Source organism: Pelobates fuscus, chromosome 5 (genome assembly GCF_036172605.1).
Source record: "Pelobates fuscus isolate aPelFus1 chromosome 5, aPelFus1.pri, whole genome shotgun sequence".
NCBI lineage: Eukaryota > Metazoa > Chordata > Amphibia > Anura > Pelobatidae > Pelobates > Pelobates fuscus.
In genome coordinates, this window is record NC_086321.1 from 313,456,225 (window position 1) to 313,479,812 (window position 23,588).

Here is a 23,588-nt window from a genome sequence, read left to right on the forward strand (position 1 = left end):
TGTTGTCGCTATGTCAGCCTGCTTTTTATCCTGTGCACAATAAAATAAACCTCAACAACTGCATACCACCATGAGCCATGTCCAACACTAATATCTAGGTTACAGTTACCAATAGATGTGATGCATGCAACTTTTGTATTGGTCACTGTGCTTCACTTTTTGTATCTTAAAAATACACATTTACTTTATCCCATTAAATACTTCATAGGATACTAGGCACCAAAACAACTTTAGGCAAAATAAAACAGTTTTGGTACTTATATGCTATGTCCCTGCAGTCTCGCTACACATTGTTTCTATTTAGGGGTTTAATCACTTTGTTTATGCAACCCTAGTCAAACCCCCCCTGCATGTGTTTTTATACAGCTTTCCTAAAAACTTCCTGTACAGAGAGATCTAGTGTTTAAACTTCCTTTACTGTACAATATTTTTCTATCTAAAATATATCTCCTGATCTGCTAATAGTCTGCTGGAGCCTTGTATGTATGTGTGTGTGTAATTACAGTTCAATTTACAGAAAATGAGAAAAACCTTCTAAAGTAAGTTTAAGTTATGATTGAAAATTAAAAAATTTTCATGCAGTCTGTGTAAGTCACAGACAGTGTGTGGGGCTAGAGCTGCATAAACAAACAGTGAGTTAACTCTTAAATGGATGATAATTGAGCAGTGAGACTGCAGGGACATAATATATGTACCAAAACTGCTTAATTTTGCCTAAAGTTGTTTTGGTGCCTAGTATCCAATTAAGTATTCAACGAAATATTGCACAATGTCAGTGTTTGCAAATGTTCAGCTAAACATAAGAGCGAACAGATGCGGTTTTGAAAAACAACTCACCATTTCAAGTCTTTGTATTTAATCCAGATATTTTCTTTTTGCACAGCATTGCCACAATATTTAGGCAGCCAGCAATTTAATAATCTCTGTACTGAAGGTTGTGAGCACACTTCATTGCATACCACTTTCAAGAATAACATTAGAAATCTTCCATGCAGCCAGGTAAAAGGTTTGCGTGACCTCAAAAAAAAATTAGCTCATAGGTGCACACAAACTGTAATTTGCGTATCTTGAAGAGTGTGACAAGACACTATATCTATTTAGATCTCTGTGGCATATTCACTAGTTATATCAGGTGACCTGGTGGGGGAAAAAAAGTGATCCCACAAAAGGAGATTCTATTAATAATAGACTCCAACCATACTCCCACAATAAACACAGCCACAAATGACAATCCAATGTATTTTTGTTTTCTTTATTCAAACCAGGAGGTATTTACCATTTAGTGCAAAATGCACTGTACACCTTCAGCCTGAGAATCTACATCTAGAGACGGCTTCTTTACCCCGGAAAATCTGCTAACAGGATGTGGCAGGTGTGGGGCACAAATCAATTCTTTGCATTGGTGACTGTGGAGCAGGTGGCTGTTTCCTGCTTTCTGCATTATGTCAAGTATTAATATCAAGAACACTCAGTAGGAAGTCAGTGGGCAATATTAAGGTGCTAATTGCACCCACCCCCCCAAAATAATAACAATAATAAAAAATAATTCTTAAGCAAGGAGTTAAAATTTATCTGAACTCCAGTGTCACCGGAAACCCTGCAATTAAATTAAAAAGTAAACTTGCATACATAGTAGAAAATTCATTTCTTTTAAAAATTCACAATCTGTAAATGTATATATTTTATATCTTTAAACATAAAAGTTTACAATATATGATAAAACAAAGGCTCAGAAAAATACCCCCTCTCAAAAAAAGAAAAAAAAGAAAGAAAAAAAAGAAAGAAAAACAAAAAAAAACCTGAAGAGTTCCATTAAAGCTGCAGATGTCTTCAAACCCTGTTTGGAACTAGTGACTCATTGGCCTTATTTGTGCTGATGGGTCAAAAGATGTAAAAACTTTAGTCCAAACACCCACAGCTTCTCCTTCAAATATAGAGCCTCCACAAGTCTTTAGCAGGTCTTCACCAGGTGATTGTCACAAGTTCAGAGGTGGATGTGTCAAATAATCTCCACTGTGCATATGTTTTCCTGATGTTAACGCCTGTAGGGGTGGAAACCTTGCACATTGTGATTCTGCCCTCGTCCCAAGCCACTTGCCCCAGTAGGAGGGCCTCCCGATGCTGAGGATCCTGATGTGTAAGATTGGGGCTGCTGACTGAGATCAGAGAAACTCTGTCCAAACCCACTCATATCTTGCCCATAACCTACAATAAGAAAACAAAAACGCAATGAACAAGTCTTAAAGCAATGAAAAAGACTACACTATGCACAATGAAAACCTAAAACCAAAATGTATCAGCTCAGTGCTGGTCAGTTGTTGTGGTGCTAATATTACCACCAACAATAACTGACTAAAGATGATGGCAACTGTAAGACTGAGTTTGCATGGCATACCAATATTAAACAATACTCAAAAGGAGATCACTACAAGCTACATGGGTATAACTGTAAATCTACAAATAAGTAAATAAACCCATATGCAGATGGAGTCAAAAGTCAGTAACCCACACACATACCTGTGTATAAGATAGACAGGGTTATTCAATAAGGTTAGAATTCAAAGTGACTTTAAGGCCAAAATAGCCAAACAGTAAAAATTCTCTAGGTAGGCCATTTAATAAATAATGGTAAGAAATAACGGTGAAATTTCATCAGTGAACATATCCCAGGTATTTTGGGTGGTTTTTGACTTTTGGCTTACCTTGCATACATAATGTCTTGGTTATTAAAATAAACTTTGTAAACATTTTACATATTAAGGCATGTCTAATCATACCTTCACACACACACACACATTTTGTTGAATTTCAACCCCCATCATAATTTTTATTTATAAAGGGCCAACAAACATATTCTAGAGAGCTGTTTAACAGGTGGACTAACAAACAAGTAGATGCAAGACAAGCTGTAATACAGGAACCAAAAGCTGTGAGTCTTTTCAAACAAGCTTATAATTTCAGCAGAGTTTACAATAAAATTAGATCTTAATTTTTACACGGAACATTGGAGAAAGTGAATGCAGCTAATAAGGTGTGGGGTGGGAAAGGGAATGAAGAATGTTAACATTTTAATTGATATGTCTTCTTGAATAAGAGAGTTTTAAGGAATTTTTTTTTATACAAGGATTAGAGATTGGGGGAGTCTAAGGGAACAGGAAGGGCAATTCCATAAGAATGGTGCAACCCTAGAGAATTCCTTAATGTGAGAGGTGGAGGTGCAAGTATTAGCAGAGAATAGACTCAGATCTGATACAGTACAGAGGGGCATAGATGGAATATACACTAGTTTAATAGTGAGGATAGATAGATTTGAAGGATAGATTAGACAGACAGATCAGTCAGTGTAAGGACTGAGAAAGAACAGGAAGATTAGCCTGGGAATGTGTGCAGTCCAATGACAGGAAATTATGGAAGTTGTAGTACAACAGCAGAGGCTCTGCAATTCAACACCACTGTATTAATATTATCCCCTCCCCATCTGACCAACAGTTCATGCATATCTGCATTGCCTCAAAAGATGCTTGAACATTTTTGACTCTAGACCCTGAGGCAATCTTGCTTGTATTAAACAGGAAGGGTACAAAGATACATTTCATAACATTTTCAGAGGACAGGGGAAGGCAACTTTCGGAACTACAGATGTTGAGTGATGCTTTACAGCATTATGGCTACACATGCATTATGGGAGATGTAGCCCACAATACCTGGAGTGACAAATGTTGCCTACCCAGTCATAGGAGAACAAACATCTTCCTTGACGCATATTCTAAATCTCTGCCCAGAGTTTTATAGGAAGGGGAAGAGGAACAGGAGATACCAATACAGGGTAATAATTGCGAGAGACCAAGTTATGTTGTTTCAATCATCCCTAGTCAGCCAGATGATAGCTGTCTTATTATAACTCTGAAGAATCACAATCTGTTGTCCCCTGCAAGTTTAATGCAACATCCACTATAGCAGCCATTGGATGATGATTAAACGTCTGCTTACTTCAGCAGACTCTTTAAGGACCTTGTAATGCATATATTGTAGGACTGTCTGTGTAAAACACTAAAATGCAAATGCTAAAAACTCGCCTTTATCACTTCTGTCGATGTTCAGGCTGATTTCCAAATTCACATGCTCCCCAAAGGCCTTCAGCATTAGGAAGGATGATCTAACTCTACCTACCATCTCTTACCTTTTTTGGCCTTCACAGAGAGCTCAAATCCACTCGGACAATTTCACAAAGCAGGCATTTCCTGGAAAGAGTGATTTCTTCAGGCTTTTTATGTAGGATGGGTTTAGGCATGCACTACAACCCCAACCTTTTTTTTTTTTTTTCTCAACCAGCCAAACAAGAGGTTCGGTGCTTGGCAGGGTTAGATGTGGAGATTGGTGGCCCAAGTTTTAAGTACTGCACAGCACCTGGTACATTTGGGATTATTTACGAATAGTAAGGGACAGCAAAGCAGCTCGTACTTCCACAGAACCTAGAAGACTATTCTTATGTGGTCCCTCACAGCCTCTTTAGTCTGGTAGGACAACTTTTTAATTATCAATCTCTCCCCCCACCCCTTACATCCCAAGTGACAAATGAACAGGGACTAAGTGGTACATAAGGACAACACTTACCAAATTGATTAAAGGCAAAGTCTTGCTGACCGCCAGGGGGTTTGCTAAGATCCTGAGCTGACTGCCCTGGGGGAGGGAACGCTAATGGCGCTGCTCCTGGGGTACCAGGAGGAGGTGGTACTCCTGAAGGGACGAAATGATCAGGAGGGTGCGGCCCATAACCATAGCCTGCAATATACAGCAAAGTTTGCATAAGGATGGATGGGAGATAACATGCAGATAGGAGTATCTGATCCTGATATACAAAAAACACATAGGACTACCTCAACAACAACAACACTTACCAAATGGGGGTGGTGTTGCATATCCCGTCGTGAAACCCTGTGTTGGGGGGAAACCTCCTGGAGGTGGAGACACTAGAAAAGGGGTAAAGGGTGTTGGTGGAGGAGGAGCACCCCGGCCTGCAGGAGGCCCGTACCCGCCTGTGGAGAAGACTGCATTAGGAAGAACCAAAAGAATGGAAAGGATGAAGTGAAGCAACCCCGAGTAACAAAGACAACACAAATACTGATGGGAGATTGCTTACCAATAGTTTGTCCTGTTGGCATCCACATACCTAAATAAAAATAAAACAGAAGGTTACAGGCTAATCTCAAGTAAAAAAAAAATATAAAAAGATTTTATTTTCATTAGGTAAGCTTGCATTGAATGTTTTACAAATATAGCAATGCCATAAAATAAAGCACAGCTCATCTTTGTAAGTTAATATGAAACCAATGTATTTGTGACTGAAAATGACTGGTTAATCAATTTTAAGCCTCCCAAAACAAATAATCTGTATAGGCAGTGGTTAATTGCGCTAGAATGTTACATTTTAAAATCTGCGTTAAAAATAAATAAAAAAAACTTCAGATTTTTTAATTTTTCGCAAGTAGTAAAATAGTCAATGAAAACATTCAAAAACAAAGATGGGTTGAGGAGTATAGTGTAACTCGAAAAGTATTTGCAAGTTCTATTATAAAGTGACACTCCGAGCACCCATACAACGTTTATGCATTTGAAGTTTTGGCCTCATTAATATGCTGTATTTTCTGCAAAAGGAAAACAAATAAATAAAACCCTAAAATGCAAAATGAGTTTTGCACAATGCAAGACCGTAAGCCAGTTTTAGTCTTTGCCCCTGACTCCAGAAAGAAATTTCCTTGTTAGAATGTATATACAAAACTCTGACAGCATTAAGTGATCTGAACTACAAAGCAACCTGCATTAGGATAGCCAGGGAAAAAAATATATTATGGGTTTTTCTAACCATTATAAGCACTACAGCTCACTGCATTGAATACGATACCCTGGTAATGGGAGTCTGGGTACTCCAGGTCCTGATCCTCTTTGTAGGTGGATTTACAACACCCAGCTTTTGCACAGCTGCAGAAACCGGTTGTCGATCTTGCTACTCACTGATTAGCTGAGAGAGTCAGTTTACTGCTCTCCGCTAATCAACCAACATATGTGCACCAAATTTGCTTAGAACTGACACTGACATTAGCTAGCTGTAACTCTTTTTCTGGGCTGTCTGATAACGCAAACAGAGGTAAAGTTACACCACCAGCAGCAGAGTGATAAATCTGTGTGTTTCATAGCGAAAAGCTGCACATACAGACTCCAGGCACCATGAAAACTTAAAATCATTGGCTTGGTCATAATACTTGGAGTAACTTTTTAAGGATATATATAACAGTTTCTGGCATAAAGGGGGTGGTTAAACAGACAGGCTTATGGTGCAGCATTTTTCTAAATGTTGTATTTTTCTGTGTGCAAAAATTATAAATAATTGACCATCAACAGTATGTACAGAAGTCCCAACAAGCCTGAACGACTAATGCTATAATGCAGATGGTCACTATATCAATAGATATAGGACATTGGTATACTCACCTTGTGGGCTGTATCCTTGCTGCCAAGGAGGAGCCTGTCCCGTCCATCCATTGGCTGTGCTCTGCATGGCCCTGCCAGTCCACTGATTAGATCCTGGACTTTGGCTTTTACTATCACGAGGTTCAGCCCGTTTCACTTCAACCTAGAAAAAGACAGAAACTGATCAGTGGGAAGTCCACTGGTTACTGCCCCTTCCCTCCCACTACACCCCAAATTAAGCTTACAACTAAACTTAGCACTTTATAACTTAAATCTAATTATTTAAATTAATGACTTTATGTGGGTCAGTGAATGACAACTCAGAAAGAATATGTTGTTGGCCATAGAGCAATAACCTTTAATTGAAAGGAAGTTGTAGGAGTAAAAGTGCTATTTTAATTACAGTAATGATGGACAATACTCTGTCCCGTGGATACTAGGGGATTCCTTTTACGGGTTACTGGACCAGACTCTTGAGTGAAGCATTGAGAGGGGTATAAGTGCTTTGTCGGTCTGCAAGGATAGTAACCTTGACTCCACTCAAAGAAACACACAGTAGAGAAAGACTGGATTCAGTGTCAGGGAAATATTTGTTTGGCTTTAGAAATATCTAATGGAAGATAAGGACTTACCTTCCCCAGGCTAACGCTTTAAGAATCTCAATTTAATTAACTCGCAAATAATGTCAGAGGGAATGGATGTGGAAAGAGAATCTTACACTAAATCTAACAAAAAAGTAAACAAAACATGCAAGTAATACAAAATGGACAGTTTGGTCAATAGGAAGCATATTCATACTTCATACTCTGTTGTCTAGTCATATTACACTTTAAAAATCACCAAGTTACTCTACTCTGCGCGTAATCTGAGCTGGGTAACCTACTTTAACTTTGCCTAGTCTTTTTCACGAATGTGCTTCCTACACTAGACATTAATCAGCTAGTAGAATTTGCTAAGCAAATTAAATGTAAAAAATAAAATAATAAAAAATAGATAGTTTGTCTATGAACTCAAACGTGAAAAGTGTGCCGTACAATTACAATCTAAAAATTGGATAATTCAGGACACACAATACAGTGATTTAAAACCACTTCCAGTATGTTCATATATATTGTGTTAACTAGATAAAAATAAACAATAATATATATATATTTTTTTTAGCACAGTATTAAAGTATTGTAGAGTAAAATATATTGCTGCAGCTCCATATGGAAGCCACAGTTGTTGCTAAGGTGATACTCCCGCTGGAAGAACTATCTATGGCAAGTGTAATCTTGTTTCCCTTGAGGTTGTAGTAGTTCCAGTTTAGAGGTCTCCCCAAAGAGACAGATGAAACCGCTATTGCCGACAGACCAAACAACACAGTATGAACAGATCACTTTACTGCAGAATGGTTAAACTATTGAGAACATGGCTTTTGTATCAAACAATATACAGTAAGTGACCCAATAATGAAACAATTACAACAACCAGTCCTTCTTGAGGTCTTCTGCAGGATAACAAGATAGCAATGGTAAATCTAGCAGTTTCTGCAGCCAGATATCATTCAATGAAATTTGGAGTACACTTGACATCAGAAGGAAAGGTGTCAAACCAAACCTCAGGCAACAGAGATGTCCGTGACGAGAATAAAAAAAACACACTTCCCTAGGGTTGCAACATCCCAATGATTGAGAACCCCGTGGAGTTAAAAGACAACAGTCACCTCAAAAATATTTTTCAGTTTAATACTCCTTTCACAAAGTATTGAAAGGAAATATTTATTTTTCTGATGCTTGATAAAAGGATCATATTAAAAAATAGTTGAGGTGAAAGTTGTCCTTTATCACGCGAACACCAAACACTTATTTTAATGAAATCTGTTTCTTGGTTAAAAAAAATAAAAAATTAATAAAATACCCTATTCCCTAAACTGCCAAAACTAAGTTACCTTACTCCATTAGTCATTCACCAAGGACATTGAATGTTGCCTAAGGCTTGGTTCCATCTTAAGGTAAAATAAAACTACAACTACACACTTTTTTGCCCATGATGTCGTGAAAATGCATGTTGACAGCCTGGTCCACTGATTGTTCGTCCTCGAAAGTTATAAATCCAAAACCTAGCCAACGACGAAGAGTGAATCAAGGTAGCAGGGTGTTGTGACACAAAACAGGATGATGAACAGTATTAGGAGCAGAACCAAAAGCTCAGCAGCAAACCCATTTATGTTCAACACCAATATTGTTTGGCAGAAATACCCAATGTATGGGGAGGCAATGAAATTCCAGATAATATTAAGGCTGTATAATTGCTCTAACCAAATAAATTGCTATTGGTCTTTAAATGCAACATGGAATGGCAATATACAAGGTAAAGTTATTGTTTTTATTCTGAGTATCCCTGACCCAGTGTTGAACAACACTGCAGGGTTTGCAGCTTCCCTCTTGGTTAGCATTTTGCTTTGCAGCTAGTGCTGACAGCAGCCATATATTGATCTAAAGCGTTAAAACATATATACAATATCTAAAAAAGACTCTTAGAGCTTTCCCAAACTGGGTTGGAGAAGCCCAAAGTCTATGTTGGAAAGAAAGCTATATGACTACACAAAGATACAGGCCAAGTTAATGTATAGCACATTAAAAAAAAAAGCAAGAGATTAAAAAAAAAAAATTTCAAGTTTCCCAGACTAAAATGCAAAGTGTAAATAAAGTTTCAAGACTATGGTATTGGAATCCTTTTTAGGGCTGAGATTAAACATTAGTTGTTAATTAAGAAGAGGATATGTCAGTGAAGACTGCAGCAAATCTTGACCAAAGACTAAATTACCATCACCAGTCTACTCATGTTACACTGTTATATTTAAGTAAGCAGTATAAAAAAAATAAAAGAGTAAAAAAATAAATAGAGACAGAGACAGTTCTTGAAATACACATTCTATAAGTTAATTGGTCTACATAACTTCATAGTGGGTAGACATGTTTTTTTAGGAGAGACTTCAAATGGCAGTCACAAATTGTGTCTTGTCCTTCTAAACAGTAATACTTTATTCAAACATGCACCAATAGTGTGGTTTTCTTTATGCTGCTCAAGTGAATGGATTGCATTAAACTCCTTAAAAGGGTTGCAATGAGTATCAAAACATATGCTCCTACAAATAACATACCTACAATGGGACTTAAATACTGAAACTTCATTTACACCCCCTTGACAAAACCCCAACCCTTATTCAACTGTGGTCTGGCCTGTACCTGAGTGATAGAGCTTAAACACCTATAGAAGAGAAAGCTTGAGAGAACATTAATCACAATCAAACAAAACAACTTAACAATACTTTAACTTAAATAACTAGAAATATAACAATGAAAACAAATTATAACTTAGCTTAAAATACAAAGGGCAATATCTACTATATATGTATCTTAATGATGAAATGAACAAGAAAACATTCAAATGGCAAACAATTTTGACACATATGAAACAGGCAATGGATGTTTTGAGGCCTGCAACAACCAGCAGGTGTCCTAGACTTGCAAGAAAACAACTGAACTATATTAAATCAAAATGGAAAATAAATAAATAAAACGAAGACATCAAGCTCACCCTATCCTGCTTATACTCACAGGATCCTAATTGGTGTACTTGATACTCTTTTAAAAAGGTCAAACCCAAGTGTAACTGAATAACAAAAGAAAAGGCAGTGATAGCAGCTTGGGGGAGGGGGGGGGGGGACAGGGACTTTTCATGAATAATGTAAAATGATTGACACACAAGTCACAGCTTGAGTGTATATGAAATATTTTGGAGATACATTTTAGTGTTTTTTAACTGAATGTAAGTGCGGTCATAGTTTGAACAGAGTCCTAAAACCTCTCCAGCACAGAATGGAGTACAGTATATGCCCCTGGGAACATGCAGACAGGTAATGTACAGAGCATTTTGTCAACTGAAAATTGTTTGCCATCTAAATAGAGAAAAGATTATAGAAATGTAAAAGCATGATGGATCAGCTTTTATTTACCTCTTGGCCTCTGTTTTTCAGCATCATAGATCATGACAACCTCGGTAACCTGTAACATAATTAAGGACATACAGGCTTTCAGTCTTCAGAGACATCCAGTGTGAAATTAAATAAAAGGGCTAGGTGGTGTCCTTGGACCAATATATAGTTAAAAGGACACTATAGTCACCAGAACAACTACAGCTTATTGAATTTGTTCTGGTGAGTAGAATCATTACCTTCAGGCTTTTTGCGGTAAACTCTGTATTTTCTGAGAAAATGCAGTGTTTACATTACATCCTAGTGATAACTTCACTGGCCACTCCTTAGATGGCTGTTAGAGAGTCTTCCTGGGTCATGGCTGCCTAAAATGCATCCAAACATTCAGTATCTCCTCCTTCTACATGCAGGCACTGAACTTTCCTCATAGAGATACATTGATTCAACTCATCTCTATGAGGAGATGCTAATTGGCCAGGGCTGTGTTTAAATCATGCTGGCTCTGCCCCTGATCTGCCTCTTTGTCGGTCTAAGCCAATCCTATGGGGAAGCATTGTGACTGGATCAGGCTACCACTTCTGTTGATGTCCATAGGCAGGTCAAAAGGAAACAATGACACAGCCAGCAGCTTCAGGCTTCAATACAAGATTTACTATATTTAGGGAGGCATGAGGGGACCAGGGTGGCTAGATGGTGGTTTTAACAATATAGGGTCAGGAATACATGTTTGTGTTCCTGACCATATAGTGCTCCTTTAACTAATCTGTAAATAGTAGTGACTACAAGTAACCCAACTCTAAATCAGAAAGTAAGAATTTTCAGCATAAGTAAACAGGTTAATGAATTAACTTACCACTCCAAATCGTTTGAAGTAGTCCCTCAGTTCAGCTTCCCCACAGTTATGTGGGATTCCTCCCACAAAAATCTTGTTTGATTTACTACTTTCAGTCCTGGATTCTTTTTGCTGCTATAAAGATAAACATGATAATGAAGCATGAATCACTTTCTTCAGTTTCATTCACTCTCCAATACAATATAATTGTACACTGGGGGTTTTGTATCAAAGTGTTCTATTAAAAAAAAAAAGTAGTTTTAAGTATTAAAAGTGGGACAATTACTGTTGAAATCAGCGTGACAAACAGGCACATTCCATTGGGGTTTACTCCCTTTTACAGATTTGCATATTTTTTTTCTAAAACAGAAAACTAATAAATAACCCTCAATGTAGATCCCACTATACACTAATAACACCAATCAGTTCCATTTCACTTACTATCCACACAACTCTCAAAACCATGTTCTGTACCCTCACTTTAAATTGCTTACCCAGCCTTCTCTTGGTCGGGACCGCTCAGGTTGCATTCCTCTAGGTGTACAAGGCTTTGGATCAATCTGTAATATATAATATGGCTCTATTACAATTATTTATGGACAAATGAAACATCAACAACCTAGGTTATGGCCAAAGAAGTGGTCACTTGTTATGATTAACTGTTGAAATTTAAAACAATAAAAAATGCTGTAGCTACAATCCCAACTGATAGCATAACTGGTTGGATAGAGATATTACATAGTTGTCCCTTGAACATACTGTGCTTGCAGAGCCCAAAAGGAAACAGTAGGAAAGTTTGCGCTGCGGCCTTACCTATCTTAATTTGTGTAAAGGGGACAATAAAAAGAAAAAAAAAAGTTAAGAAAATAAGAGGACATGCTGCAAACTCTGTAAGGCTGCACAGAAGTTTATTTATGTATCTTCATGATTGAACAATGTGGAGTGTTAAATATATAATGTAACTCTTGAAGAGAGTTACAGTACATGTTGTTTAACGCTCTACATTATGCGGATATGCTCATTGCTGTTTCAGAAGGATCATCTCATTTCCTGACCACCTGAGAAGTGGTCCATTTTGGCACGGATAGGGTTAGAATCAATTGAAATCTTTATCCAGCACAGGGAGTCTCTTCACTGCCTTCCATAAAGTCATCATTACTGAATGTAATCAATAAAGTCATCAATTACTGTGTCCTATCAGATGTTTATAGATAAGCAGTCACTTTTGCCTTGAACTAAAGTTTAAAGCAAGTGAGACAGGAAAGGTGGTGTTACAAAAGGAAATTTATAAAAGTGCCTATTTCCCTTGAAATCAGCACATTTATAAAATCAGCCTGCCAGGGGCATGCAACTAACTCTAGTACAAGAGTGTCCATTTCACTGCACCCTAGTGTTAATTTTCTTATTACAGGCTTACAAGCTTGAAGACAACAAGAAAAGTGTTTACTTGAGGTACCACTTTGCTTATGTTGCTTTTTGAAGTGGCTGTAAAATGGTTAGCAAGCTATAACAGAGAGAGACAATCTAGGTTGTATGAAACTAACACTTTTTAGACGTAGAATTTAGTTGCCCATTGTGGTCTTCTTTATTAAGTTTCAATAACTGCCAGCATGTTAGAAGGTTAAGTTTGAATTTCTACAGTGTAAATAATATATCTATTACAAGAGATTAGCATATAAGGAAGTGTATGCCAATTACAAGTGAGAAACAAAGATATTTTTATTTAACATGTATATTATAGATTTTCTTGTAAATGAAGGAATATATAAACGCAAGGTTCTGTTATTGCTTACATCATTTAGTCACTTGTCTTTTTCCCTTTACTCTCCTAACTAAATATGCACTTTGTCTAATCTATCTCATGTTCACAGTCTAATTATGTTATATATTCCCTTCATTGCCTCTGACGAAGTGAAGCATGAAACGCGCAAGAATCATCATGGTGGTGCCTTATCCCTGCTGTACAGCTCAAACAGAAAATTTTAGATCAAGAAATAAAGGCATTTTGTTTTAAATATATCTGCACTGATTGGGGTTTCTCTATTCATTCAGCTGAATTTTGAAAGTTGCAACACAAGTTCAGAACCTAGTATAGCCCCGGTGAATTAAGCAGCAACACAGGATATTAAAATAAACAAACCAGGCAACTGTATACTTATTTTACTTTGAGACATATGTATATTTTCACAAATGTCACGTACCTGTTTTGCACTACAGACTAACCGAAATCACCTATGGTTGAGCCATTTTTCTCTTTAAATACCAATTGGTCACTGCAGAGCCAACATACACTGCAGCCTATTATGACCCATATGGTGCTGTGCATGAAAGCACATGCATGTGTTCAGCGCCATGGAAAGTATGCCCAAGTACACGTGTTCATGTAGCACTACAACCACATGTGAGCATGCATCATGGGAAGATGACAGCTTTTGCACGCATACGTGTGTCTGACATATATTTGTTATATGCTTACCTCTGCTGCACTCCTCACCCCAGTAACTCTTCAACAGCACTTATTGGAGTTAGGGAAGGTGAATTGTCACTAAGTAAAAGTTAGAAAGTGGCAGTTGCCCTTTTAGAGAATACATAATTGTTTACAGCATAACCTCTACTGCACATAGGACACACAAAACAAACATCTGACATTAAATACTTACATTCCTACCATCCAATGTATGAGGTCTGCTGGCCAGCACAGTTCCTACGCAGTTGGGATCTTTGAATTTGACAAAACCAAAGCCTCTTGACTGATTTGTGGTTTTATCTTTCATTATCACGCAATCTACAACTTCACCATATTGAGAGAAATAATTACGCAGGGTTTCTGTAGAAGGAAAAACTAAATGAATGAACTTGGTATTTTTTTTTTCTAACCCACAGATTATAACATATCTTATACAAGGTTTAAATGGAACTTCTTTGTACATTCTTTCTAAACAAACAGATGTGCAGACAGACAAAAACAATAGCTTTTTTGAAAAAGGTTTTATTTAAGCCCTTAAGGACCAAACTTCTGGAATAAAAGGGGATCATGACATGTCACACATGTCATGTGTCCTTAAGGGGTTAAAACAACTTCCACATAGATGATCAAAAGGATCTAAAATCATTGGCCTGACGACTGTGAAACGACTAATTATGTAAATCAGATCAACTGGCAGAATTCACAAATAAAAAAGGAATTTAATTTACCTGCTGGTATCACAAGTTCCTAGATAACTGACATAAAATGTGTAATGAAATTAAGATTCTAATTTGAATCCTGATAATGTGGTATACACAATAATAGAGTGGATCCCTAACCAGTCCTCAAGGCACACCAACTATCAAGCGTCTTGTCAGTACTTATGCAGAATAGGGATACACCTAAATCCTATTGTATGCCAAAAAAAAAAAATTTAAAACAATTCTGCTCTAACCTAGGTGATACAATTTTTTTTTTTTTTAAGGATTTAATAATGCATATACAGAATATATCCATAATTGTTATTTAGAACTTATTTTTTAAGGGAAATGGAAAAACCATATCTAGGTTTAGAGACCTTTCTATAACTCACCCTGTGTTGTACTCCAATCAAGACCACCAACAAACAGTTTTCTGTAAAAAGAGAATGAGTAAATAGACATATAAAATGATTGACACACAAGTCACAGCTTGGGTGTATAAGAAATATTTTGGAGATAAATTTTAGAGGTTTTTAACTGAATGTAAGTGCGGTCATAGTTTGAACAAAGTCCTAAAACCTCTCCAGCACATATGCCTGCTAGAGGCGCCCCACTGGCCCTCATATGCCTGCTAGAGGCGCTTCTTGGGGGAGTGCTGCCCATCATTAAATGTCTCTACCCTCTGCATTGAGACACTGAACTTGAACTTTTCTCATAGAGATGCATTGATTCAATGTATTTCTAAGAGGAGATGCTTATTGTGTTTGACTTGTGCTGGCTCTATCCCTGATCTGCCTCCTATGTGAAAGCATTTTGATTGGCTCAGAACATCACTTCTGAGGATGTCAGCCAAGCAGGCAGATCAGGGGCAGAGCCAGAAGAAACAGACTGGAATTAAGGTAAGATTTTGATATATTTAGTGGAGCATGTGAGGGCCAGGGGGGCTAGATAGTAGTTTTAACACTATAGGGTAAGGAAAATGTTCCTTTAAAGCAAATTTTACGTAGAATGTAATACTTTTCTGTCCACCTAAAAACCTTAAAGGACCACTATAGTGCCAGGAAAACCTCAGGGCCCCCCTCCCGCCAGACTCTAGGGGCTGGAAGGGGTTAAATGTACTTCTTTTTCAGCGCCGGGCGGGGAACTCTCCTTCTCCTTGTCGTCATAGGCTGAATGCGCATCAGTTCTCAATGCTTTCCTATGGACGTCAGCGTCTTCTCACTGTGAAAATCACAGTGAGAAGCGCCTCTAGTGGCTGTCAATGAGAGCCACTAGAGGCTGGATTAACCCTATTATAAACATAGCTGTTTCACTGACACTGCTATGTTTATAGAAGAAAAGGTTAATCCTAGCTGGACCTGGCACCCAGACCACTTCATTAAGCTGAAGTGGTCTGGGTGCCTATAGTGGGCCTTTAATTCTGCTTGGGACAAAGCCTCTGAAAACAGCAAGGAGCAACAATGATTGTAAAAGTTACATCTATGTACTGAGCCTATTTTGCGAGACTTAAAAATGAGCCTCATCATTATATAGTGTTTTTAAAAGCAGCTTTATAGTTATCCAATAAAGTATCACTATTACGCTTATGCACCTTTGTATTTTATTATTTTAAAAGATATGTTTGTGTTGCGAGAACTGCTGACTCAATGGTAAAGGCAACTACTCTGGCTGTTTGATAGAGCATTTAAGATTACTAGCTAGATAATATATACAGTTACCATGGCCTAAAATTTTTAGTCGTATGCTAATAGTCAGGCCTTAAAAGTTACTTGCCACTGCAAGCAATAGCACATGGTTGAATTTCTACTTGGGCTAAATTTGTTGTGAGTGGAAATTTTAAAGCCCTGCAGTTATTGTTACAACACTGCACATACTAACACCAGGCACCATGCCCACTTCGAATCACACGGACAGTCACTACAGGTGCTTACACTGATAACAACAGAGTAAAACTCCACTATTTCAATCAGGTGGTCTCACAGAGAGACCATATGATTTGCGCAGTGTGGGATTTTGCTGCGGATGGGAAAGCATTGGATTGGATAATATCTTCGATATTAACCAAGGCGGAGGGGCGTGCTGTGGACCATTGATGCAAGGCTTTAGTAAACTAACCTTGTTAATCCTTGCAGTGAGGACCATTAACCTTAACAGTAACTAGGGTACGATAGCATTAGCATGATAAAGTGTACTTTAAATTTATTTAGAAGCTGCTTATGATGTTTATTTAAAAAAATAATAATAATAAATAGGTGTGCTTTGGAAAAGTGTTCTCTCATTAAAGTGTGTCTTGGTCCAAAAAAGGTTGAGTGCCACTGGTTCGGAACATCATTCATAATCTGCTTAGCTTAATCTACTACACCTGATATAGTTATTCATTGAATTCTGCATGACAATGGACTGCATAAACATATGCTGGGCAAGTACAAATACATGAATTTCACAACTTTTTTTCAGAGGAGTGTGGATTTTTAAAATAAGATTAGAGGAAGTCTAAACATTCTGAAGCATCGTATGTAGTTGTGGCACAGATAAAAACTTGTCTTATTCAAAACTGATTCAACACCATTTAGCCCTTGAGCTAAGAAAGGGTTTATCTACACAACCTCTACAATGCAATATCCCCTGTGGGGCTGCCTGCACACCAAGTGTGCTCTTACCCATCCTGCTTTGTCAGATTAATAAACAGGTGCTCTGTACAGCAATTACTAAACAATGAGTGAACCAGTTTGACCGGTTTGTAGCTCAAACCTCAGCAGACATCCTGATCCCTGCTGTTCAAGGTACAGGGAATTATAAGTTGGCATTATAATATTAAATGTGTCTGGGAATTATTATAAATTGGCATTATATTAAAAATATAGCTTCCATTACATGCATACACAACCTAGACCCAGGGAGAATGATTGGTTTACATAGTTACTAAGGGCCGCGTGGTTTAGAGGACACCCTGTATTGCAGCCTGGGTCCCTGCTCACAGTGGGGTTCGTTTAGGTAAGGTCAGGGCACACCCCAGCGTGCATAATAGGTCAGTGTGCCCGGCCGGTTACGGTACATTCCTCGCTACTTCCTTATTCACTAAACCGCGAAATGAAACCGGCTCGGCACGTTATAGGCCAAGAGAGCTGCATTGGAACATGCACAATAATGTATCCGCAAATTGGAAATCGGTTTCCAATTCGCAGTTTGGTAAATACACCCTGCACACAGTCTCACTCGCAGGCCAGTCTCCCCTCTAAACCCCCAGGACAATCACCCAATCAGTCACCCCCTCCCCCCGTGTGAGGGTTCGGAGAGGCCTTACAGACATCCGGTAGTTACAAATATTCCGGGCCTCAAATCTCCCCAGAACTCTGTCAGGGTCAAAAGGCCTCATCCTCCCTCTTTTTCCCAATGTGACCCGCGCAGTGTCTCCTCCTCCCGTTTCTCCCCAGTGCTGCTGTCCTTACCCGATCTCGTCCCCTCCTTGGCTGTTCATGGTTCTGCGGCTTGCTCTCTTGCTCTTTGCCGCTTGTCTCACTAGCTCCGACCAACGGTAACACGGCGGCGCGTGGCTACGGGGTTTCCAGGCAGGGGGCGCTGCGTGCGACGTCGGCGCGGGGCATGCCGGGAGTTGTAGTTTCCCAAATGGGCTACAGTTGGTTTTATCAATAGACACTCTCTTTCTCTGTCTCTCTCATAGAAAATACACCTCAGTGCGCTAAGGGTACATGGATTATTTACTAAAGTGACATTTGTCGGAAATTCAATGTGACTTTCAAATTTAAAAGGATTCTAGTGTTAATGCAAATCTGTATTCCTAACACTATAGTGGCTTCTGGTACCCCCCCCAGCAGATAATGGGTTAAAAATAAACCTTTATTTACTCACTCAATCTCCCTCAGTGCTGGGTCGGCATTCTGCCTTCTCTGATGTCATCCGACAGGGGGACCTAATGCGCACAGGCTGCATTAGGCCCTCCCCATAGGAAGGCATCCTCTGACGCCGGATGTCCTCGTGCAGAGCATGAGATCGCCCAGCGTCGTTTATCCCCTTAAGGACACATGACATGTGTGACATGTCATGATTCCCTTTTATTCCAGAAGTTTGGTCCTTAAGGGGTTAAGGGACTGTGAGTCCGCTAGAATCCAGGAAGTGCCTCTAACGGATGTCTGGTAGACAGCCACTGGAGGCAGTCTTAGTCCTGCAAGCAAGGCCGGACTGGCCCACCGGGATACCGGGAAATTTCCCGGTGGGCCGCGGCATCTGGGGGCTGCGCAGGTATGTGCCACCGGGTGGCCGGTCCGGTGGCACACTTAGCGGGGGCCGGCCGTGCTCCACGCTGGAGCAGCCGGGCTGCAGCCTCGCCAGCACTCCTAATGCTGAGGACTGAAGGAGGAGGGAGCATGTCTCTCTACCATGCTCCCCCGCGGTTCCCACAATTCACAGCAGCAGCTGTGAGAGACATGCTCCCTCCTCCTTCAGTCCTCAGCATTAAGAGTGCCGCCGGACCGGCGAGGCTGCAGCCCAGGAGCTCCAGCGTGGAGCACGGCCGGCCCCCCTGACTCCTCTCGGGTAAATGGGGGGGGGGGGAGGGGGGAGGTAGGATAAAGGTCAGAAAGAGAGAGAAAGAGACACAGAAAGAGAGAGAAAGAGACACAGAAAGGTGAGAAAGAGACACAGAAAGAGAGAGAGAAAGAGACAGAGAAAGAGAGAGAAAGAGACACAGAAAGAGAGAGAGAAAGAGACACAGAAAGAGAGAGAGAAAGAGACACAGAAAGAGACACAGAAAGAGAGAGAGACACAGAAAGGTGAGAAAGAGACACAGAAAGGTGAGAAAGAGACACAGAAAGAGACACAGAAAGAGAGAGACACAGAAAGGTGAGAAAGAGACACAGAAAGGTGAGAAAGAGACAGAGAAAGAGAGAGAGAAAGACAGAGAAAGAGAGAGAGAAAGAGACACAGAAAGAGAGAGAGAAAGAGACATGGAAAGAGAGAGAGAAAGAGACACAGAAAGAGAGAGAGAGAGAAAGAGACACAGAAAGAGAGAGAAAGAGACACAGAATGAGAAAGAGACACAGAATGAGAAAGAGACACAGAAAGGTGAGAGAGACACAGAAAGAGAGAGAAAGAGACACAGAAAGAGAGAGAGAAAAAGACACAGAAAGGTGAGAAAGAGACACAGAAAGAGAGAGATAAAGAGACACAGAAAGAGAGAAAGAGACACAGAAAGAGAGAGAGACACAAGAGAGAGAAACACAAGAGAGAGAGAGAGACAAGAGAGAGAAAGAGACACAAGAGAGAGAAAGAGACACAAGAGAGAGAGAGTCACAAGAGAGAGAAAGAGACACAAGAGAGAGAAAGAGACACGAGAGAGAGAAAGAAAGAGACACGAGAGAGAGAAAGAGACACGAGAGAGAAAGAGACACGAGAGAGAAAGAGACAAGAGAGAGAAAGAGACACAAGAGAAAGAGAGAGACACAAGAGAAAGAGAGAGAGACACAAGAGAGAGAAAGAGAGACACAAGAGAGAGAAAGAGAGACACAAGAGAGAGAAAGAGAGACACGAGAGAGAGAGAGACACGAGAGAGAAAGAGATACAAGAGAGAGAGAGAAAGAGACACAAGAGAGACAGAAAGATATATATATATATATATATATATATATATAAATAATTATGCCTTTAATATTTACACATATATTAATGTACATTTATATATGCATAATACACAGAGAAATGTCATTGATATGTACTATATGTAATGAGCAGATATTGGCCTTGTTGCTAGGTGCATACTCCAGCAAAATAACATATTGAAAGTGAAGAGCGCACCCACATGACTTCAAAATAAACAAGAGAACGTCAGTTTTTCACAGTTGTGCCCTACATACATTCACCATTTCAGTCCCATTACCAAGGTTCCCTTAATATGTCATGGTAGTTGGACTGAAACATTGATTACATGCAAAGGCACGTCTGCTTAAAATAAATCTGCACTCTTGTTTTTTTTTAAGCTTATGTGTGCTTTTTTTCCACGTTGGAGTAATAATTTTAATTTTAAGTTATCTTTCCTAACTCTGTATCTGCACACTATGCTGGCGCAACGCATTATGGGGCTGGTAAATATTTTTTTTCCAGGGCTGCTTTTAATTCCCAGTCCGGCCCTGCCTGCAAGGTAAGTATTACAGTTTCTACAAAACAAACTATAGTGTCCCTTTAAAACCAAAATAGCTGAATTGGAAAAAATTATCTAATTCAGCTATGCTTTCGGTTCAGCTACTTTGAATTACCCACATTTCTCACTTTAGTAAATAACCCTGTCAGGGTTACCGCAAAGGATAAAAAAGGATATAGGCTTGTGTCCTCGTGCCATTTCTAGTATAGTTTTTTTTTTCATGTTTGGTTAAAATTGATAGACTGAGTATGTTAACTGATTCCATACAGTCACAGCACTTGAATGGGTTATAGGGACTTTTTTACGCACCCACTATGAAAACTGTAGCTTAGGTTACAGATGCTATACGCTGGTGCTAAAGAGCCTCCTTGCAACACAATAATTTTATTCGGATGATACAAAAACCCATCTTGCAGCATTTCTGTGTACACAATATATACAGCCTAATACGATATTATGAGTTACATTTTGGGGAGCTGCTGTTCATCTCTAAGAAACCGTGTGTGTAAATCGCTGCTATAGGAAGTTAGAATGTACCTGTCATGAGTACATTTATTTATGGTCTAATGAAAGAATGTTCAACTCACTTGTGCATTTAGGAAACAGAAATGCTGGCAAATGTATAAATTTAAAATAATTAAAAACAAAACAAAAATGGCCCCTGTGCATCTGTCAGGCAATGCCTGGCATAGAGATCAATGCCTATAATGGAGTGACAGGGGAGAGGAAAACCCTACTTCAAGTAGTTCTCCTACAAAATTATAGAGACTAGAAGACTTTACATATTAAGAGTAGAACAGTTTGAACTATTTCAGGGTGACCATTATTAGAGAGTTACTCTAACCACCATGACCACTTCTACTTTTTGAAGTGGTCATGGTGGTAGGAGGCTGGATGTAAAGTGTTTCAGCTTCAAACACTGCACAACCAGAGTTATTTTTCTGTCATTCTCTTTTTATTGTTGAGGCATGAGAATTTACATTTAATTTCATGGACGATTCATTCACTAAAACCTCTGCCCTGACTCTGATCTGTAAAACCACACCTGTGGCTGTTGAAGCCCTTGATGGTAGACCATTCATTATACCGAAGATCACCCACGAAACCCAGGAGTTGCACGTGTCCATAGGGGCTCTGCATAGGGAACAAATCACCTTCCAGATAATAGACTCTCCTTCCTGTCGTATAGTTCTTGGTTTCCCTTGGTTAGTGAAACACAATCCCACTATAGACTGGTTTAACATGGAGATATCCTCCTGGAGTGCTTATTGCCACACACACAGCCTTGAACCTGCCTTAAGCCCCTTCTCTCTCTACCTCAGTGCCTCCACAGTATAAAGACCCGGCACAGGTATTAGAGAAAAGAGAGGAACAATAATCAACGTGAAAAAGAATGTAGTATACACACTAACCCACAGATAATAAATCTGCTAAATTGAAAGGGTCCCAGGTGTACCTCACTAACACCCAAAGTAGTAAAACGTGAAACAAAAAAGTGGAAACCACATTCAATAAGCATACAATGTAAATACAACCTGGAAAGTATAACCAGAGTAGGTATATTCTCTATAAGAATAATATTGAATCTAAAATGACAAAAAATATATACAAATCATAGCGCAACACAATTAAAGATTAATAGTGAAAATGTGATGCTAGTAGCAAACTCACAAACAGGGATGAAAATCAGGCCTCTCACCCCCCTGGGGTATATGTAGTATGCAACTTGATAGTAGATTCAAGTATATGGATGTCTTCAAAGAAATGGATAAAAAGAGCCATACATGGTGAAGTATGTAGGAAAATTATAAAACAAATTTATTGATTGCACTTACAAACAAAGAGAAGTAATGGGCATATCTCCACTGCAAGTGGAACTGGATAGCAGCGTGGTGGATTGGAGCAAAATACCAGATTGAATAACCCAGCAAACAGGTAGATAAATAAAATATTAAAATAATAAAAAGCAACAACGAAAAGTCCGATATCCAACGCGTTTCGTCCGACAATATGTGTAAGGGACTTCTTCAGGGATATGTGTAGAGCCTTGTGTGGAAGGACTTCTTATACCCGCAGTAATTCTTCATAATGCCGTTCACCGGCAGCGTGCGTTCCAGCATGGAACGCAATGACCCACTTCCTCTGACGTCTGTCCGGTATTCAGCGCATGCGCCCAGAGAACTTGGAATCCACAACACTTGAGTACCAAGCGTACTATGACGTTTGCTAAAAGAGATCTATGCACAAGAGAAGAAAGTACACAACTGGCGATATGTCGCCATACAGACCAGAAAGAACAAAATCGTAGCGATAATTCAGCAGATATATATAGCATCTAATTGAACATAAATATATATATAGTAGAGGCGTGGCTTGGAGGCCGAGGAAGATGGCGGCGTAAACCCGGAGCTCCCTTGCAGGCTCAGCTAAAATCCTCGCTCTGGCACTACCTACCAGGCTACCATGGGCAAAACTCACCGGGCAACGTACTCTGCCAAGTCCGCCGAAAGGTGCCGCTTCATCCTCCATGCGGCAATACCTGCTGTCCCACGCCGACACGGCATCTCAGGCCTCTAACGGCTCAGAGGCATCTGGCGCCTCCCGCCCAGCATCACCACGCGGTGACCGCCAAACCTCGCCAACCCAGGCGCCCCTGGACCCCCAACCGGATTGGGTGCAACTCATCCGAGCACTCCCGACTAAGCAAGACCTTAAGGAGGCTAACTCCGAATTGCGGATCTCCATTACAGCGGAGCTGCACTCCCTCAGGGAGGACATACAAGGCCTCCACATCAAAGTGGCACAGCTGGAACACAGCTGGAAGCGGACTGTGACCACCTGACGGCCACTCAGTCTGCCACAACGACCACCATGCGGAGCCACACTGGCCTGATGCAACAAATGGCCCTACATTTGGAGGACTTGGATAATCGTGGCCGACGACAGAATATCCGGGTAAGGGGCATCCCTGAGGATACCGACCAAAC

General features: G+C 39.7%; 1 protein-coding gene across 8 annotated transcripts; it reads right to left on the reverse strand.

Annotated features, from left to right (window-relative positions):
• Nucleotides 1-1,222: 1,222 nt before the first annotated feature.
• DAZAP1 (DAZ associated protein 1) lies at nt 1,223-18,010 on the reverse strand. 8 transcript variants are annotated; one of them, XM_063455521.1, is made up of 13 exons: nt 17,897-18,010; nt 14,840-14,880; nt 13,940-14,106; nt 11,774-11,839; nt 11,301-11,414; nt 10,469-10,517; nt 8,487-8,569; nt 6,490-6,631; nt 5,141-5,170; nt 4,899-5,048; nt 4,615-4,782; nt 4,181-4,241; nt 2,117-2,205 (listed from the first exon to the last, which is right to left on the reverse strand). In XM_063455521.1, the coding sequence occupies exons 1-12, from the start codon at nt 17,923-17,925 to the stop codon at nt 4,204-4,206; spliced, it is 1,077 nt and encodes a 358-aa protein (XP_063311591.1). In that variant the 5' UTR covers nt 17,926-18,010; the 3' UTR covers nt 2,117-2,205; nt 4,181-4,203. The 8 variants fall into 8 exon arrangements, with proteins under 8 accessions (XP_063311590.1, XP_063311594.1, XP_063311593.1 ...); XM_063455520.1 differs by lacking the exon at nt 4,181-4,241 and having other exon boundaries at nt 1,223-2,205; nt 4,899-4,970; nt 17,897-18,009; XM_063455519.1 differs by lacking the exon at nt 4,181-4,241 and having other exon boundaries at nt 1,224-2,205; nt 4,899-5,036; nt 17,897-18,009.
• Nucleotides 18,011-23,588: the final 5,578 nt, after the last annotated feature.

Excerpts from the sequence above, each read along its gene's own strand:
- DAZAP1 (XM_063455518.1), bottom strand. The coding sequence starts at position 17,925 with ATGAACAGCCAAGGAGGGGACGAGATCGG. Across the intron at positions 14,881-17,896 it reads CAAGGAGGGGACGAGATCGG|AAAACTGTTTGTTGGTGGTC; the intron begins GTAAGGACAGCA and ends CTCTTTTTACAG. Across the intron at positions 5,171-6,489 it reads GCAAGGATACAGCCCACAAG|GTATGTGGATGCCAACAGGA; the intron begins GTGAGTATACCA and ends ATTTTTATTTAG.